This window comes from Amblyomma mixtum, chromosome 9 (genome assembly GCF_055824585.1).
Source record: "Amblyomma mixtum isolate Tamu chromosome 9, ASM5582458v1, whole genome shotgun sequence".
NCBI lineage: Eukaryota > Metazoa > Arthropoda > Arachnida > Ixodida > Ixodidae > Amblyomma > Amblyomma mixtum.
Genome location: NC_143020.1, coordinates 104,149,257 through 104,169,327, shown reverse-complemented (window position 1 = coordinate 104,169,327; position 20,071 = coordinate 104,149,257). Strand labels below are relative to the sequence as shown.

The 20,071-nt window shown below is 48.3% G+C and overlaps 1 protein-coding gene across 10 annotated transcripts in view; it reads right to left on the bottom strand.

Moving 5' to 3' along the window:
* ACC (acetyl-CoA carboxylase) overlaps nucleotides 1-20,071 on the bottom strand; it is an 82,835-nt gene that overhangs the window by 40,578 nt on the left and 22,186 nt on the right. For 4 of the 10 annotated variants that reach the window (XM_089561046.1, XM_089561048.1, XM_089561052.1 and 1 more), the window contains exons 2-11: nucleotides 13,269-13,476; nucleotides 8,111-8,236; nucleotides 7,096-7,122; nucleotides 5,827-5,953; nucleotides 5,477-5,615; nucleotides 4,648-4,839; nucleotides 3,430-3,962; nucleotides 1,443-1,553; nucleotides 1,289-1,348; nucleotides 158-820 (exon numbers count right to left, since the gene is read on the bottom strand). In XM_089561046.1, coding sequence (XP_089417172.1) covers nucleotides 158-820; nucleotides 1,289-1,348; nucleotides 1,443-1,553; nucleotides 3,430-3,962; nucleotides 4,648-4,839; nucleotides 5,477-5,615; nucleotides 5,827-5,953; nucleotides 7,096-7,122; nucleotides 8,111-8,236; nucleotides 13,269-13,476 — 2,186 coding nt within the window. Of the gene's footprint in view, nucleotides 1-157; nucleotides 821-1,288; nucleotides 1,349-1,442; nucleotides 1,554-3,429; nucleotides 3,963-4,647; nucleotides 4,840-5,476; nucleotides 5,616-5,826; nucleotides 5,954-7,095; nucleotides 7,123-8,110; nucleotides 8,237-11,075; nucleotides 11,658-13,268; nucleotides 13,477-15,515; nucleotides 15,918-16,623; nucleotides 16,933-17,017; nucleotides 17,321-17,389; nucleotides 17,409-20,071 lie in introns of those variants that run through there. The other 6 variants (XM_089561055.1, XM_089561053.1, XM_089561054.1 and 3 more) reach the window with 6 other exon arrangements.

Here is a 20,071-nt window from a genome sequence, read left to right as displayed (position 1 = left end):
ACCAAAATAATAGCCCAGAAGCCAATGACAGAGCAAAAAGGAGAGGGTTAGAATAGAACTGAAATGAAACTGGAATTCTTGAATACTGGACGAACTCAAATTACACATGCTCCAAGCAACAAATGTGCCCTATATGAACAGCAAGGCCCATGCTCACCTGCACCGTGTACTTGACCGAATCATGGATAAGGTCTGCAGTGAGCAAGTTCGTGAGCGTCGTCGCTGGCAGGATCTGGCCCTTCTCTAGGCACGTCTGGAAGTTGCGGAAGTTTTCGCGGATCGTCCGGTACGCCACGTGCAGTGCACCGCAGATCACCGACAGCATCGTGTCTGGCTTCTCGGCCTGCACCCGCTCGGCGATGAGCTTGTCGAGCCATCCCGTGTCGAAGGTGTTGCTCAGGAAGGCGTCAGTCTCCAGCAGGGTGATGAGGTATTCAACGGTGGTGCGGAAGTCACCGCGGATGGAGAGCTCCTTGAGCGCGAGCACCAGGTTCTCACGGGCCTCCTCACGATCCTCACCCCATGAGAAGCAATGGCCGAACTGGGAGTCTGCGAACTCGTGCAGTCCGCCGGAGGCGCCGACGCTGAAGTAGCCCCAGACGTTCTTGTTGGAGCGGAAGTTGAGCTCCTGGACCGTGCCCGCGCTGGGCTTGAAGCCCTCGTCGGGGTTCTCCGAGGTGATACGGGCAGCTATCACATGGCCCAGGGGCCGAGGTCGTTGGACAGGGTTGTCAAAGTCGATGGGTGACTCGCCCCAGGGCGACTCGCCATAGAGGAGGCGGATGTCCTTGATACGGTGCAGTGGCACACCCATGGCAATCTGCGGTTATGGACAAGGTCACATCAAGGACAAGCGCCAGACTGCATTCTAAAGGTAGCCCACTTGCTTCGACTAGCTATAGCAAAAAGAAAGTTCCGGCAGACCTTGCAAACAAACATTCAGTCACCTTATTTGTCCCACACAACTGAACAACAATCTACACAATAGGTAACCCAGGATTAAAAAATCTGAACCATGGCAGCCACAAAGAAACCAATCTTCTTCACCTGCTTGCTCTGCGATACAGGCTGAACACGACAGGCGGAATGCACTGTCTTCAATCTCCCTTCTACACAGTATGCTGTAGGCCCAAGACAACTATTCTTCCATGAATCATTCATACTATAAACATATCTCCAAGAAGAGCTTTACTTGTTTTGATTGGCTGATTGAAACCAAGTAAAAGCTAAAGAGCTAAAATTGGCATGTTGCACAGGAGGGAATAGGAGACAAGCCGTCACAACTGACCTGAAGTTGGCACGCAGGTAGGTTGACGTCAGCAACCATTTCTGTACACGGATGCTCAACCTGGACACACACACAAAAAAACAGGTCAGCCTCACGAGTCCTTGCAATAAGCCAATGAAATGACTATCTACAGATGCAGGGAGCGGAGCTTCACCTGAAGCCTTGGGTTGAGCTCCAGGAAGTAGAACTTGCCATCCTCACTGTAGAGGTACTCCACAGTGCCGGCACTGACATAGCCCACCATCTTGGCTAGTCGGACAGCAGCCTGCGTTACGACAGCGAAAATAAGGACAAGGTGAAACAAAAAAATAACAGAGCAGCGCAGAGAATGGTGAAGGTGGGTTTTCACATTCACTCATCTTTGTCCTAACATCGTTTAGACTAATAACACCTTTCGGAATAAGCTTTCTCTTCGAACACCATCAGCGTGTCCTGCTAAAGGCTAAGGCTAAAGGCAGGAGTATCACTGTATCACTGTGCCACAACATACAACCTGAATTACCGTATTTACTCGCATAATAGGCGCACTTTTTTTCCAGAAAATCCGGCTCAAAGTTCGGGGTGCGCCTATTACGCGGGGTAAAATTTCCGGAAATTTTTCGACTCGCAAAATTGAACACACCGCGTAAACGCACTCGTGTACGGGCCGCACCCCGTTTTCGCGAAGAAAATGTTAAAAAAAAAAATGTCCGTGTAAGGGCCGCACCGAAACTTTCGGAATGCACGCGCCGAGGCCTCCGCGATCGGCTCCGGCTGCGCGCAACGGGCGCTTGATCGCGGAGGCCACACACGCGCACAGGAGCTTCCAGACACCGCCCAAGGCCAAGCTCATCATCATCATCATCGTTTTCCTCCGCCGCGAGCTTTCGCTATCTATATCGCCATCAGCATCTCCAGCTCGTTTTTTTTTTTGTTGTTGTTGTTGCTGTCAAGTGCCGGGATTTGCAGTAGCGCGATAGTTATCGTGGTTTATGGCTTTGCCGCGGAGCGTTGATGTTTTAGCTCGACGGGCAAGCACCTTAACAGCTACACGGCCGGGAGTTTGCTCTCAAACGCGGCAAGAGTGCGGCAGGTCGGAAAATACGACGTGGCCGAGAAGTGCGGCAGTTGCGACTGCGGCGTCCCTAAATTTTCGTACGCGACTCCAAGCGCCGAGGTTTCCGCGGGCCTAAGTCGGGAACGTTTCCGGCTGGAGATGAAGCCTTCCAAACAGACGTTTAAAGTGAGCATCCCTGAAAACTATGTGTGGCTGTTCTACACGATGTTGTTGTACGTGCTGTGGGCCTGCAGCAGCTGCGACGGCAGCAGCACTAGTAGGGACTAGTAGTCAGTTCAGCAAAAACTTTGTTAAAATAAAGATTGGGAAGCGGGGGGTGGCGAGGCGTCGGCTTGCAATCGTGTAAATACAGTATTGATCACAGTGCCAAGTTCGGGGTGCGCCTATTATGCGCGAAAATAAAAAAAATCTGATTTTTCGCGCCCTAACTAGGGGTGCGCCTATTATGCGAGTGCGCATATTACGCGAGTAAATACGGTACTTGCATTTTAACTGGCTGTAAAAGATGACTGTGTTCCCTCCACTGCCATTTATGAGGATATTACCTTAATCTCAGGAAAGCTGCCAATGACTGCATACATACACTGCACTTGTACCTGTAGAGCTGAGCCACAATTCAGAGAGAAACGTGTGTTTCAATTTTCAAAGTACATAGACAAATGGATAGCCGTACAAACAGAAATCACTTATAAGACATGTCGCACAGCTCTCACAGACGCTGATTTTTTTTTTGGGGGGGGGACTCACTTTTTGGGGACTCACTTTTTGGGGACTCACTTTTTGGGGACTCACTTTTTGGGGACTCACTTTTTGGGGACTCACTTTTTGGGGACTCACTTTTTGGGGACTCACTTTTTGGGGGGCAAAATTTTTGGGGGGCAAAATTTTTGGGGGGCAAAATTTTTTATTTTTTGGGGGGGGGGGGAGGGGGGGATTTTGACGCTAACTTCCTTTCTGGAGGTTGTACATATGGAGGCTAACCTCTAACTAAAAGCTAAAAACCCAACTAGACCAATTCAGAAGCACAAACAGAGCACACGAACAATCACCACTGGCATTTCGGGACGTTCTCAACAAGACGCACCCGCTCCATGTGCTCGAGCACTTGCGGCTTGGCCACCACACAGGGCGCCTCCTCGATGATCTTCTGGTGCCGCCGCTGGATGGAGCAGTCACGGCCAAAGAGGGAGATGGCCGTGCCGTACTGGTCGGCCAGCAGCTGCACCTCCAGGTGGCGAGCACACGTCGCCAGCTTCATGATGAAGATGGGCGAGCCGGGCACCTCACTCTGCACCTGCCGGAAGCACTGGGGGAAGTCGTCGGGTGACTCAGACTTGCGGATGCCCTTGCCCCCGCCCCCCTCGGAGGCCTTGATCATGACGGGGAAGCCGATGCGCTGGGCCGCCTCCAGGCCGTCGTCCACGCCCGTCACGCACCCCTTGCGGTACAGCTCGGGCTTGATCTTTAGGGGCTTCTTGGGGTTGTGGCCCTCTTCCTCGTTCCAGTCAGCCTTCAGGCCGGAGCCACTCCAGGGGAGTGTGGGGACGTTGGCCGTCTGCGCCACGATGGAGGAGGCGATCTTGTCTCCCAGCGCCCACATGGCCTTCTCCGGAGGACCTGGAGGGTTGGGACACAGGAGAAACGGAAGTGGCCCCTTACATTTCGGCAACGTATTAAGGCAACATATACTAGTGGCCCATAGCTGTTAATGAAACAACTAATCATAAATCCACAGACCCACAGAACTGCAACAACATGGGACAACTGAAGAAGACAACAATGCCCCCTGCAATCCTGTGCTGTTGTGGTCCTTTCAGATCAATAACGACTTATCAACTGACCTTACGGCCCTCACTTCCTAATCACAGCATTAGTTTCAAAGAACCAGTAACATGCTCTCAGAAACACAACAGCATTGCAGTACCACTGTCAGATCAACTATAAAAAATGCTGGCAAAGCTGCGTGTATACATGCACTGGATGCACCATGCATACATGTCTACAGTCCATACAAAGCACAAATATGACAGTCTCTTTGCTGAATCTACTAGCCAATGGCAAAAACACTGAGGACTGACGCAAACAAGCATTTACTTCGGTGTAACATTCAGGAAAGCAACTGCTTCTTGGAACACTTATCACCTCTTCCATCAGATTCTGCCATCTCCAGACTGTCGCTCGTTCATTGAGTCAGACGAAGCTAAATGATTCTAAAATGCCAAGTGACCGAAACATAATCCTTAGTGGTCCTAAAGGATCAGCAAAGCTCATCATGCCATCCTTAGTAGTACAGGGCACTTACCAATGAAGGCAATCTTGTTCTTGGAGAGTAGCTCGGGGAGCCGGGGGTTCTCGGAGGCGTGTCCCCATCCAGCCCACACGGCCTGTGCACCGACCCTCTTCGCGATGTCCAGGATGAGATCCACGTTGGCGTAGTTGTTGTTGTTGGAGCCACCCGGGACTGGCACACAGTGGTCCGCCAACTTGATGTACTCTGTGCACGGAAAAAATGAAGTTTCATGTGAAACCGCACTTTGCGGAGGACCTCCACCTAAGGTGCGCATACGATGAGCATCTGCATCAGGCACTGATATATGTGTATGTCCAAACTTGCTCGTTTTAGAAGAACGCAAATCGGATGCTGGTGAAAGTTCCTCGCTAGTGCGTTAAATTGTAGCTGGTTACACTGCCAACAGTTCCTAGACAGCACACGGCCACCTCTGACAAGTTTCAGTTATCAATCGATGTCTATGTCTCTGCCATGCATATTAGCCATTATCCTTACAAAATTTAAACGAAAATAGGTTAGGTGAAAAGAAGAAGCACGGTAACTGTCTCGCTTTTTGGTCGACACCTCAACCATGCTGTGAGGGAAGGAACGAAGGAAACAGTGAAAGAAGGAAGAGAGAAAGAGGCGCCATAATGGAGCTCTGCACACCAACTTCAGCCATCCTGACATTACACAGCACATGGGCACCTTCTGCGTTTCGTTTTGGTGTCACAGCCGGGGTTAAATCAACAGCATGGCAGCAATGGTAACAAGCCCCATGTTCTCACAATCCACCTCACAAACCTCATTCACTCAGCTCGCAGTCACAACTGAACCAAGTTGAGGCACACGGTGCTCTTACCTGCATTGGCGTTGAGGTCCTCTGGCGTCACCATGACGACAAAGCGGATGGCCTTGTCGTTGCTGAACATCTCGTAGGCCCATCTTCGGATGGAGCGCATGCATTTCACGGCCGCAATGCCGTTGTTGGCTATCAGGACCTGCGTCACAATGAGCAACACCCATGAAGGCGTAGTTTGCGGGTAAGCACAACTACCTTTGCTGGGCACCCCCCCCCCAACTAAAAGCAACGCTAAATACTGCACAACTTATAGCAGACCGTTTGTCGCCGGCAGTTTGCACAGCAGCACACAAAGCGTGGCTTCAAAGAAAGCTGGTTTGGATATGCTTGTGACACGAAAGCGGACTCACCTTGTTGATGACGTGCCGGCCTCCGAAGCGGCTGACAAACTCCTCGGGGGTGGCCACGATGAAGTCCTTCTGGCCCTTCCCATATTCGCGGTCCTCAGCGGACAGATGAGCACCCGACATAGACTGTCTGCATGGGGCCATGGGCAAAGAAGGGGGAACAACGAAAATGGAACAATGAGAACCTAATGAGCTTCAGATGCACGTCTCTTCAAACTAGTCCCAAACTGGTTGCACAGTTTGGACACCAGTGTCCAGATTGGTGCTAAATGCTACACCTTCTCTTCTATTGCTTTGTAAGGCACTCACACGGTATGCTTTTCTCCCACTATCAGCCTATGGGACATTCAATTTTGTTCATTCAAACTCTTCACTCGCGAGAAACTCATTAAAAATAGGTTCACATAATCAATTAGCAATTTTCTCAGAATGTGCACTGCTGAAGATTTCACCTGCAGCTGATTGGGGTGCTCCCTTACGAAGTATTTTTTGCAAGCTGTGCGAGCCCATGTTGTTGCACATGCCAGATTAAATTTTGTCATAGGGCTGGTATTGCGGTGCGCACCAGTTACAGGGTAGTTGAAGAGACGTGAACCGAATGCCACGAAAGTTGACACCACACACATTAAAAGCATTCAATGACGTCTTCGCCAAACAGTACGCCACAACGAATGCCACATAAAAGCCGCACAGAACAAACAGAAAGCACTCACAGTTTTAGATGTACATATTTACACTCGCTACATAGATCACTCTCCCTTCAGTGGCTTGATGTTCAAGGTTCCTGACACTATATATATATATATATATATATATATAAAAACCTTAATTGCCATAAAGAGGTTATTGTTGCGAACAACGACAGCATAACTACAGCAAACATTTATTTTTCCAATTTCCTGAAATTTTTTCACCTTTCACAGCACAGAAGTGCGTACACATTTACACAAGTCCAACTTAACCTGCAATTTCCATCATGTGCAAGGAAAACAGTTCTCCACACACAACACAAAACACACAGAAAAACGCACACTTCGTTAAGCATGGACACATTCACTACACAATGTGCTCATCGACAAAGCTTCTGCGGACAGAAAAGCATGCATGTAAACACATCACAAACAACGCAATTTTTTTCCCCTTCCTAGGGCCAGAACAGAAAGCTACCGCCAACGATAATGCCAGGACACACTTTCTTTCACAGGACAAGGGACTCTGCACGCTACACCGACAACGCGACTGTACAAAACACGCAGCTGACTCAATACTCACGCCCGCAACCGTGCCTTCGCAGCAAAACTAGAAACAAGAAACAAAGGGAAAGAAGTCATCGTCAACCGGGTTCCTCGAAAACGCCACTACAGGCCTCTGCCGACACTTCTGTGAAGGCCTTCAAGCCAGAACGACTAGAATAGAGCAGAAAAAAGATGCGGTAGGACTTGCCGTACGCTTTAAGGTCTTCTCACTAGACTACAGCAAACAAAAAGAACAACAATTTCTCGCTCATATGCCATTACACTCTGATACAAAAGAAAAAAGTTTATCCGTTCTGATGAATCCCAAGCAGTGGCTTAGTTCTTTCAACACCCTTAATGGGCAGCCCTGGGGTCTTTGGGTGGTTCACATTTTTTAATCAATGTTTCCCTGAAGGTTCTCCTGTCCTAACCATTTCTGCCAAATATGACCACCAGGGGGCGTTTAAATTTTAGCGAAAATAGATTTTAAAGCCTGCCATTTCAGTGGCCTCAGTTCAGGTGATTTCTAGAGGCAACACTTTGTGACATTACAAATGTTAACTACATGTAGACTCCCATCCCCTGCTTGTTGAATCAATTTTTACACACTGATGTTTGGTCATCTCAGATACTCCATGAATATATTCGCCATACAGAGTCACTTTTTCAGCCGCACAACTTGAATACGAGTTTTTCCTAATCATTCACGACATCACTGCGCCAGACATTAATGATGTAGCAATGCAGCGAAGTTTGAGTTTGAGCTTGCTGTTTTCTTGAAGACAGGAAACCGAAGGATGAAGAGTAGATAGATACCAAGGGGAAAGAAACATCCCGCAGTGGCAAAGAACAACAGCAGGCGCTTAACTTAAATTCACTGACGCACGGTGATCGCAACTAACCCAAGACGGGGGCAAATGGAAATTGTGAGAGGCCTCTCTCATCTTGCACAGGGCCTAGCTGATGATCATAAGAAGCAACCTGCACTTGCTCCCTTAACTGCGCTCAAAATAATGCAACCGGCAAATATGCAGGGAGCGCAACACACTCACCTGAATAGTTTTGCTCGAGACCGATTGCGCCTCAGCTCATCGCCCATGAAACGACCACTGGGGCTGCCAGGGTCGTCGGTCTCCTCGTCGGAGCAGTCTATCGTGAACAGTGGTCGCGGACCGTTGCTGCACAGTGAAAAAAAAAAAAGACAGGTGGTCTTGCTAGGTCTTTAAAATGCCAAAGAGCGGTAGTCGCACTGATCACGCATTTTCTGCACCTTTTCTAGCATTTCTGAAGAAAGCGTTTATATTTTCAAGAGTCTTCGTACAAAAGTTGGCGTAAAACACAAGACACTCACAAGAAAGGTGGACAGGACAACACGCTAAAACACAAGACACTCACAAGAAAGGTGGACAGGACAATGCGACAAGAATAATGCACCGACTAGCCCAGCAACAAGTGTTACTTGAGTACCTTCAAGAGTCTTCCCTTGATTTTGTGGCATGGTGCAAGAGATGTTTCTTCGATCATTGCTTTGTTTTTATCAGAATGGACCAGCAGAATCCCGTAACCATTGTTTTTAGTTCAAAACATTGCCTGTCTGTTTGAACAGCATGCATCCATCCTTGATCAGTCAGTAAGTACTTTATTCTTAAAACAAAAAAAAGAGTAAAATTTACCTGGACCACAAAGGATTCCTTAACACACTGTGTGTAGTGTCAGTTGTTCAGGAACGGGACTTTAATGCCTGGCCATTAAACTGCCTTTCTGCTAACTTCCATGACATATTGCAAAGCCTACAGCATGCAAATGATCCCTACCGTCAACCGCTGGTCCCATTTGAACTCGAGAATATATTTGGGCTCAGTTCAGACTCCGTTGAGCTCTGAAACCATTCTGGGTTGGGGATGTATCGAATTCGACAATATGCGTTATTCTGAGAGCAAATGAAAAGCATGCACAGAAAAAAGCCTACAAATCTATCCGTACTCAGAACCTTAGTAAGAAGATGCAAGCACCACCAAGAATTAACTAATAAAGCATGTTGTTACATCTACACTTCCAAACTCGTCCTTGCAACTTAGCAGCTTTTTTTTCCCCCTATAGTCACAAGACTGGGCACCATGCCCAGTCCAAGGCCACTTTGCTGATGGCCCGAGGCAAATGGCTTTCGTAATGAGAAGCGCTCACCACATCACGGGACTGCCTTGATTAGGGCAAAAACGACTGAAACAGTGTGGAGACTCAAAACAACCCTAATGCGTGACATACATGCTAGCAAGCATGTTTACCTGCTACAAGGCAATTCCAATGTTAGGCGAGCGATTCTCAATGGGCAGCTTATACAGGCTTTACCTAATGACATATAGTGCAACATTCAGCGAGAGCAGAGGTGCTTAGTTGCCTAAGTTTTAATTACTTGAAACTAGTATTGTAATAAGGGAGTAATTACGCATTGACGTCCACCCAAGTGCAGCCATACGGCTACAAAGGAAAGCTATACAGCTTTCTCAGAAACTTCGCAGTTAAAGAAAAATTCGTCCTGGTCCGGGGTTCGAACCCGGGACCACCGCTTCACCGGAGCAGTCGCTCTACCAATTGAGCTAACCGGGACGGCAAGCTCATGGTAGGGCGAGAACAAATTGATCAATAACTCAAAGTGGGAACAGTGTTGGTTAAATGTTTAGGGGAATCCCCCAAGGTGGAGTAGATTTGTAATAAGGGAGTAATTATTCATTGACATTAACCCAAGCGCAGCCATACAGCTACAAAGGAAAGCTTTCTCAGAAACTTCTCAGAAATTAAACAAGGAACCTGAATGAACCAAAGCACTGAGGTAACAGATTGAGGGCAGTAACACAACTGGAACATCTGAGAGAAGGGTACAGATGTTACAGCACTTTGCTGAAGTATTTTTGCACTGTGCAATTCATTTACTTTGCACATTTTATTTCCCATCAGGCACAAGCACTCTCTGGATGTGAAAAACACCAACAAGAGGCACAGTGCCATGCTGGCCAGTTTGGTTTTTGTGAAATGTTTCATGTGAGTGAACCAACACTTACGTCAGTTTCAGGTGGCCAGTCATGTTAAACAACTCAAACAAGTTAAACTGCTGTGTAGTACAGGATACTGTAATGAGCACAGAAGCAGAGTACCGTAAAAGTGCACTACCATTAATTCTAAAAAAAATTATGTGAGAATAAGTAGCGACACTTTAAATACTATTATTACCATCCTGCCCTGAGCCACAATGATACTATGATGATAAACAAACAACTAATAAGTCACACCACAACTAGTGTGTCCTTCATGGGTATCAGCATGAAGGAGACACTCATTTGGGATGCACTAGATGTCCTTTGAGGTCATGTTGGGACATTGTCGCACAAATTGGCCATATATGTTAGCTACCTTGCCTTCATCAGAAATCTTTGGTGCTTCTGACTTAAGACAAACAACTTAGGTTAGAGGCCATTACAAATCGGGACATTTGCAAGCAGACATGCTGATGCTGAAAGCCACCACACTTGACAAAATTTAAGCTTAACATCTCTCAGGCCAAGCAGTAGTAAGTTTAGGAGTTCCTAGCATCACTAAGAAGTGACTTATCTGCAATAGAACCTTCATCACTTGTACTGCGATGTGTTTGTCAGTCAAAAAGATCATGACAATTAGGAAGTCAACACTTGCAATGAAACAAATACTTGAAATTCAAAACTCACACATCAAACCATATTAAAAGAATTATCTTCCACATTTCACGAACCTATGAATATAGCTCGAAATGCAATACCAGGCACTCCGCTTCCAAGTACTAAATTTCATCACTCACTTTCTTGCAAGGCACTCAAAGACAACATGCTCGAAAGAATGAATGAACTAATGACAAAAAAAGGCACGAAGACACGAAAGAGAAAAGTATTACTAAATATTTCTCATCAACATAAGTGAATAACAAAGCACCACACGACAGCCACACCAAAGAATCTCGCTGCAGGATAAAAGAATCAACTTTCGTACCCGTTCACTTGAACTTCTTGAATTGCTTCCATTGTTGACTACCACTCAAAGATTCCCTCAACAAAACGAAACTGTTCAAGAGGCACCCACTTTCGGGCTGCTCCAGAGAAAAAAAGAAAAGGGGGCTATCCGTCACTGAGACTTATCGCAGATGCTGGCATTTGGCACGAAATGACGAGCTTGCACGGACATCACGGCCCACCACCGTCTTCAAACTTCAACAGCCGCAGATCACACACTCCAACCAAAACACTTCCACATCCTTTTCACTATTAACGGCCGCTCAGGATGAACCTCGCTGCCACTCCACACAGGAAGGAAGTCACAACCGACTCTGGAAAACAACCACAAACTGCACACCGAAGCGACCACGATGCGAACGCGCTAACTCCGTCTTGCGCAGCAACTCCACTCTTCCACGACGCCAGGCCATCTGAGACACATGGACACCGGCGGGAGGTGATATTCAAGCGTGCCGGTGCCGAGATAATGCCTGCTCAGACGACGCAGACGATCGCGTGGCCGCTCGTACGATGTAGCCAGCTGATCTAGAACTTGAGAGCACTGCTGCGGGCCGTGACCAGATAAGGACTTGGCGAAGGGAAAGCTTCCGCACAATCGTGCCGCTCGCTCTCTCTAAAGGGGGAAATGGACTAGACGGTGATTGAGACGAAGGCAGGTGCATGAAGGGGGGGGGGGGGGGGGGGGGGGGGGCTTGGAGCTGATACTAGGGGAAACTGTCACTATCTCCCCCTCACTTTTGAGGGGCCAGTTTCACTGCTGATAAGGGGCGCTTCTTATGCAAGGAGGAAAGCAAGAACAGTTGAAACTGGAAACACTGAAGACAGGTCACGCGGACGTCACATGCACAGCACCTGAAACCACAACTCGACTCCTGTGGAAGACAACACGCCTGCGAGTACCCTTAAGGTAGACAAGGTTTCCGCACATCCTGCTTGTGGCTTCTGCTGGTGATAAGAAGATTACAACTCCGAATGCCATGCGAGAAAAGCAACTGCCCGGCTGAAAGTCAGAAGCACCAAACATTTACGATGAAGGCAAGGTAGCAAACATATATGGACAATTTGTGCGACAATGTCCCAACATGACCTCAAAGGACATCTAGTGCATCCCAAATGAGTGTGTCCTTGATGCTGATATGACAGGCGACGATTCTCCTATGTTGACTTTGGGTCCCGATAAGAGTGGCGTGGCTTCGAGTGGATTACGCAAGGAGGAAAGAGAGACGGGCTGAAATTAGAAACACCAGAGAAGAAGTGAAAGTGGTCGAGGGGACACTGTTGCCGATACGACTACCACGCAGGACCCCACGTTCTTAGTGCAGCTGTTCTCTTTACAATTCTGTGCATGGAGTCTCTGCAAGGCACTGAAATGATGAATACCAAGGCATCATCTCCGCAGCAGAACACGAGCGAGAAGGGACAAGCAGTCGCGTAAGATGCCTACAGGGTGGAAGCCAAGGCAGCGTCCACACCAATCTCACTGCGCCTTCATTTGGTTCCATCTCGTCTTGTGGTAGCACAGGCACAACACCAGCATGCATTCATGAACCTCGGAAAATTCGAAAAGTCGTAGAGACTGACAAAAGCAAATCTAGCTTGGTGGAGGTCAATTTACACCCAACTTCGCAGAAGAAAAAGAAACACCAGTCTCCAGGCTTGCTGAAGTTTTCATCACAGGCACCTTCCCAATGTGCACTGGAACTCCCTTGGACATACTGTGGACATCATGAACGTCCGCAAGACGTCCTGAACGTCCGCAAAACGTCCATAGAAGTTTTAATGTCCATTGGGTTGGCAGAGCTGTTAATCCATAGGATTTTGCCAACATGATAAGGAGAGATTGTTGATTTCCGGATGAACAGGAACGAGCTTGAACAAAGACTAGCAACCCGGTAGATATGGTTTCCCAAGAGGTAGCAGAAGTGCTAAAAAGACACTCTCCCTGATGAAACTTTCCTAAAATATGCACTTAACACATGGTTAGCACGAGAGCACTGCTACAAACTACACGCTTACCATGCTGTTTCTCTGGTTAAGGCTGCGAACGGACTCAACGACTTATTGCTGCCCACTGACAACTGCAGAAACACACGCTGCGCTTCGCAGCTGTTCCAAATTTGATGCCTGCCAATGGCGATGATTACAATGCCACCCAGCCCACTGAGCTCACCCAAAGCCGTTGAGGTTGGCGCCGTTGAAGAGGTGGGCGCTGTTGGCAGTCACAGCGCCGCCTTCGTCGTCCCAGCAGGGCTCAACCACGATGCGCACAGGTGAGGTGTTGACCCCGTTGTGGGCAGCTAGGGACTCAAGCCGCTGCAGGTCAGTGCGCCCCTTGACCTCGGTGGCGCCATTCATCTCGGCTGGGGCCTCGGGGGGACCTGCTCGACGACACAAAGTGGAACGAGAAAAAAATTTAACTCCTTGATTTTATGAACTTAACATAATAAAGCAAGAGGTGCGGCAAAAGACAGCGTGTTTCTCTAACCTGCTAGTCCCCACCTGCTCAGACCTGTACCTCAGACAGAAGCTATCGTTATGCGTCGGTCTCCATCATGGAGCTCGTCAGGTCACATCACAACGGGAAGCCACGTCAGAATGATGGCATACAGTAGAAGCCACAATGAAGCTGGTCAAAATGGACAAGGCATTTACGATGCCAGACTCCCATTACCATTTCACATATCTGTTCATCGAGTTTCACAAGAACAGAAGGCAGTGCCCAATGTACTGGTGCTCCCAAGAAAGTATTCAGCAATGAATGAGGCGTTCGAATATACCTTGACTGCCTTTCCCTTGAATTGCGAGAAGTATCACTTCGCAATAGGCAGATAGACACTCTCAATGTACATTTCCGTATCAACACTCGTTCGCTTGCCACGTTCCTTCTAGTTAGTCTGGTTCAATAGACTGACCTTCATGCTAAGGTATTCAGCAGCGTACTAAGAATCCGAATAGACTGCACTGAACATAATAGCACTGTGCCCATTTTTTCTTTTTCAGCAAAAATGAAGACTACCATGTTCCTTGCATTAATGCTCTCAAAACATCCTAACAATTTATTTCAAGTACTCCAAGATGCTTTTTTCACCTGCCTCCTAATATAATTTTGAAATAGGTCATGGGTATCCCCTCTCCCACATACATTTTCACGTGTACCAAGGTCCGCTAGGGTTCGTACTGTCAATGCTGATAAATGCGACTTTGCACATTAGAAACACGCGCAAATATGACGTCAGCCACACCTCTGTAGCACAAACTGCTTATCTGGAGTCAGCGTAGCACTACCATCACAAAAAGGAAGCGTAAAGCAAAAGTTGTTCAGTAACCAAACGTATTACAAACACTGCACGGCGCATATGCTATGAAAGCTTGCATATCTCCACCCACAATGAACGTACTACACATGGAGAGTGTTTGCTGATAGTGGTGAAAGCTTCCTTTTATCAGTTGTTAAACAGACAAGATAGGAAGTACCACGGGGAAGATGCAAATCCAGCTCAACGTCAACCAAACGGAGGGTCTACAACTCTTGACAATGTTTTCTCACAGATCCTTCCCAGCACCTATCTTGCACGCAAACACCTATTGTAATCGCAGAATGAGCACACTGACTGTTGTGTAACACTTCAATGTTTTACTGTGGTTGCCTTGACAAATTAGGTATTGAAAATCCAGATCTCATGGGACTTAATGGATTTAATGGTCATACAACCTCAGGTTGGCATTCAAACACTTGTTCATGTCAGGCCCTGATAGATGCAATGTGCATTTCAATGTTTCACAATATATACATGTACACCATTACTCAATATATTTCCATAGTGGCACAACATAAAGCTGCTTTTGGGTATGCACTACAGAGATTGCATAGTGTACTGTATATGCAGCACAGAGTACAATATCCCTGTGCTATCACAACTCAGAAGGGAATCATCCAACTGAAGAAACTTTTAGCAACCGTAACTAAGAACTTGGGGAAGCATATGTCTGTTTCCTGATAAAACATCCATTCATTCCACTTTCTTTTTTTTTAATCATCATGCATATTGGTACAGAATACGGATTCATGGTACAAAGTGCATCAACGCTGTACCAACAAGGCGAGTAGCTGGCAGACGATTAGGGCCCGACCACCACGCAACAAATGTTGGCCACAGCAAGGCCCGTGGTTGGGTGAAACTTGGCCACAGATTGAATCCCTCGATCCAAGTAAGTACACTTCGAAAACGCAGAGAGGGCTGGGCTGATCACTGAAACTTTCCGTACGGGTATCACGCCCCATTCGCCGAGTAATCATACCGACAAAGACAGGCGGCCGTGAGAAAAAAAAAAAAGTATAAAACGGGGAAACGAAACTACGACGCGGATGAACCTTCGGCGTTGCGGCCCACAAATATCCGTCAAACGTGTCACTTACTTGACAACTTCTGCAGCAGTCGCGAGAACATCTTTTCGCGGTTCCTATACACGGCAGGACCGAACCGCGCGCGTTCGTCGGTTGAGATGTCAGCGGCTCCTCGGCCGAAGAGTGTCTGTCTACTACTCGGCGTCAGTCAGGAAGAACGCATTTCTTTTTCGCAATTCTTTCGTTTTCCCCGCCGCAGCCACCATAAGAGCGCGCAACAAGTCGTCACCGGCCGACTGTTCAACAACAAAAAAAGGAAAGAATAAATCGACTTCCCCCTCCTACCTGAGAGCGCAAGAATGCGTATAAGCGCGGGCAAAAAGTAATAACAAGAAAATGACGGCTTTTTGAATCAAAATAAACCCAGAGAGAGTGGTAGCTAGCCCGAGGGCGGACAAGAAATAATACGAATGCCCGGTTTATGCGTGTCCCTCCGGAAAAAAGAGGGGGGTAAATTCGGTCCTATGACGTGAAACGCAGGTCGTGGGGGAAAGAGGCACAATTCAAGGACATCACACGGAAAAACCGCGCACAAAATCTTTGGCCTCGGCCGCTGCCTGAGAAGAAAAAAGATTCCACAAGCCTTTGCCTTCTTTTATTCTCTCGCCAGGTTTTCTCGCGTACGTATATTACACACCACTGTACTTTCCTCCCACCGTGCCCCCCTCCCTGCTTCTCTCTTTCGTGGTTTTTTGTCCTTTTTTGTTTCTATTCTCTGCTTGGCTGCCCTCGCCACCCATCGCCGCACCTTCCACCAGAGGCACGCCATGCAGCTAGCCGCACGAAAGCGTTCTCGGGTCAAGTTGTTGCGAAACGAAGCACACACACCACACTGTGCTCTTTTTTCCCAGCACCGCCGCGATAATCAAGACAGACGGGACGCGAGAGAGATTAGCGGGTATATAACAGAGCCGCGCTAATGAGCCCTTAATCGCGCCGCTGCCACAGCGCGGCAAAAAAGAGACGACAGCGTTGAACACAGCCAGCATTAAAAACGTGGGTGAAAACACGAGCGGGCCGGCAGACGACATCGGCGGCGAAGAAATGAGGAAACGTTAGGCCTAGCTCGCCGCTCTCTCCAGCTGCACGCAAAGCAGCAGACGAGCGCGCGGTTACGTACCCGAGACGAACAGCAGCGTCGCGATGCCATGGGGAGCGTGATTGTAGCGCGTCCTTTTCGGCTGATAAGAAGCACGGGCTGGCGACGATAGAAAGAGATGTGCACTGACAAGGCCGGGACGGCACCGGAGGTCACTGATCGCACACGCTTATCCCGCGGTGGCGGTGTTCATTCATTCCGGCCGCCGCGACCAATCCCCTGAGCACACACACAAGGCCCTGCGAAGCGCGCGTCGTCTGCTACTGCCAGGCGCACACACACCGGGAAGCGCCCGCGGTACCGACGTGGTTTAACGCGGCTTCCGTCGCTGGCTGGCTCGCTACGGGCATCGCGCGGAATATGTAAATGAGTCGCCAGACGGGGGAACCGCGAGTCGTCGAAGATGTATATTTACCTGAAGCGTTGTTCGCCGGGCGACGAGCATTCCAAAAAAGAGACGCGGCGTAGCGCTGCGAGCGCTTCCCCTCGTGGCGAACGCCGCAGGCCCGACGATATCGTCACGACGCATCGTACGATATATGGCGTGAGTGCGTCAGTAGGGAACCTGTAGCCTTGCGCGGGGTATGGATCGTACGAGGGTCGGCCGATGCGCATACGTGCTGCACGCGGAAAACGCCAATGAAGAGCCGTGTAACCGCACGATGAGATACGGAGAACAAGCCCGGTCCTGTAATGACCGGCGCAAACGGCTCCACAGAAAAAAAAAGAAAAAGAAAGCGCGAGGTGATTTGCGAAGAAAGAAGTCGACATAAAAAATGTTACTTACGGGCCCGACAGCGCCCCTCAGCGTCGGGCGGCGAACAAGGCGAATGTTTCTTTTCGAAGCTTCTGGGCGTGCCTGCAAGCATTCTGCCAGGTAACCCCGGGGGCGCGCGGCATTTCCGGAAATGGCGCACTTTTTGAAATATCCGAAACGGTCGAACAAATAAAGCCCGCGAAGTGCCACGCTGGAATCGCCTTTTATTTCACGGTACAGACTCCTTTCGATACCCCCTCCTTATTGGTGAATAGCATTCTATGCCTCCAGATTCTTGGCCAGCATAGAGCCATAGAGCATGGAGGAAAAAAAAAACTTTTTCCTCCATGGCTTAGAGTTATTGGCCGGTCCTTGGTATACGTGCATGGGCGTCCGGAAGGGGGGGCAAGGGGGGGCGGTTGCCCCCCCTTGGAATTACGGACATTATTTATGCCCTAGTAGAAAACAACTACAAACCTACCGCCTCCCCCATCTCCAGACATCGGGTGCACCCCCCTGGAAAAAGTTCTGCGGACGCCCTTGTATACGTGCCATCTGTTTTAAGGCCAATTGCAACAACTGCGTACAAATTAGTACGTGCTAATCGTATCGGTCAATTTAGTTAAAGAGAAATTTGAAATAGATACTTATACGACAAGCTAGCTGCGGCCAAATCCCAGCGTCAGGGATCGTTTAGCAGTGCGGCCTTCACGGCAAGCCAGCTGTATCAAGGAAGGAAACATAAAGGCTAACGACATGATGCTAATGCTCCATTGTTCTGGCGCAAAGTGAAGTGTATGTGCGCGAGTCCCGTAATGTACCCGAACGGTCCATCCGTATAGCTGTCGGTCCCTATCAGTGTAACCGCCGTGAAAAAGATCCGGAAATTGTGTGAATTATTGTTTCTGTATAGCGGCGGTGCAGCTTGAGTCAATGACTCTGGAGCTCGGCCTTTGATCCTTGTTTGTATATAAATTATTAGCTCCTTCCTACAGATAGTTGATCGTAGCGAGCATAAAATAACCCCAAGACACGCCAGCGATATATATCACAGTCCGGATTTTTATAGATATACAGAGCACTTGGAGTCAGCACTTAGATGATGTGTACGGCACCGATTAGTACGAAGTAGCCCATAGCAATACTGCGACATTTATTCTGCATACTGGCCCGATGTCAAGTACTCTACCGTCGTGAAGTGCGCTGTGCCAAGGATTATAGTTCTTGCTGTCGTTCAGATTGCTCGATTCCTAGAAAACAATTCCCACTGCTTTACTTTTTTTTCTTCCCCCCCCCCCCCCCCCCCCCCCCTTTACCCCTCTTTTTGTCTCCGTTGGAAACGAGTAATCATTGCCACACGCAGGCTGTCTAAGCTACGATTTTATTTTTGCTGCTGTTAACCAGCATTCACGTTATCGGGGCATCGGCGATGTTGCCGAAGGGCACTTGAAGGTTAGATTATTATCTCCGATCGTGGCTGTACAGTATCTAGCGGTACCATCAACACGAGGAAACGAATCGTGGTTATAATAAACCGAGTTGTTTCGGTCTGACAGACGTTTCGTTGCAGGAACAGGCGTGGAATCGTCTGCCCCAGGCCTGAGTTCATGGAACATGGAACCTAAAGTCACTGGAACTCAGAGTTCCAGTGACTTTAATGGAACCGTGGATGGCGCATCGCCTATCGGCGAAACTATGCAACTTTGAGAGTGAAAAATGATTTAAAAAGAAAACATCGCTTCAGAAACCTGCGCCCATGCGAATATCGTGCTATGTCGACGTGACGCCTTTACCGCCTGGACAGTCATTGTTCTTTTTTTGTTCTCCTTATCACCTAATATTTCTCAATATCAATCCCAAAATCGTCTGTGCTCCTAAACCTGTCGCACGCAGATAACGTAAGTGGCAGTCCCTTAAATTTGGCGGCTTGCCGAGCCGGCTGAAGCCGGCCGCCGTGACGTCATACGCTGGCGGCGCTGACGTCACGGCCTCCCGCGCGCTGAAAAAAAAAAGAGCGAGCCTTGACGTCACGACGATCAGCCGCCGTGACGTAAATTCGCGCCACCACTACCACTACCCTCCAAACCAGGCCGAACACGGGGAGTTGGCCTTGCTCCACCGGCGGCCGACGCCTGTTTCTTCTTTGTGGTGCTCTGTCTATTCTCTTTCTCGCAAGAAAGAAGTCTTAACTGGGGCAAGGCAGCAAGTCCAGACGCCGGTAGGCCCCGGACTATCGGAACGTGGCCTTATGCTGTGTGCACGGCTTCTGTGGGTGGGATAAGCACTAGCTTGCAGAGATAATCCTCACATTGGAGCGGGTCAAAACGTGTGTCACCCCAGGAAACTAATTTGTGAGAAAGTCCCAAGGGGAACGAGAGCTGTTCTTTTTCGAATATGTTTTGCACGTGTGTCTGACTGCATGGCTGAACGAATAAGCTGAAGCGGTATAGTTGGCACGGGGAAAAGGCATATATTTCCTTGAAATTAACCGACAAAACTACATATTTGATCTTCTTTGTAAAACAAACAAAAGCCATATTCACTGCGAATACATAGTCTATATAATATTTATAGTATATATATATATATATAGTATAGTGAATGTATAGTATAGAGAGGATACATTTAGTAAATATGAACATTGCGCGCATTCCTGAACGGCGAACAAGGCGTCCCAAATTAAGCCTCGATATTATCATCATTCTTTTATCT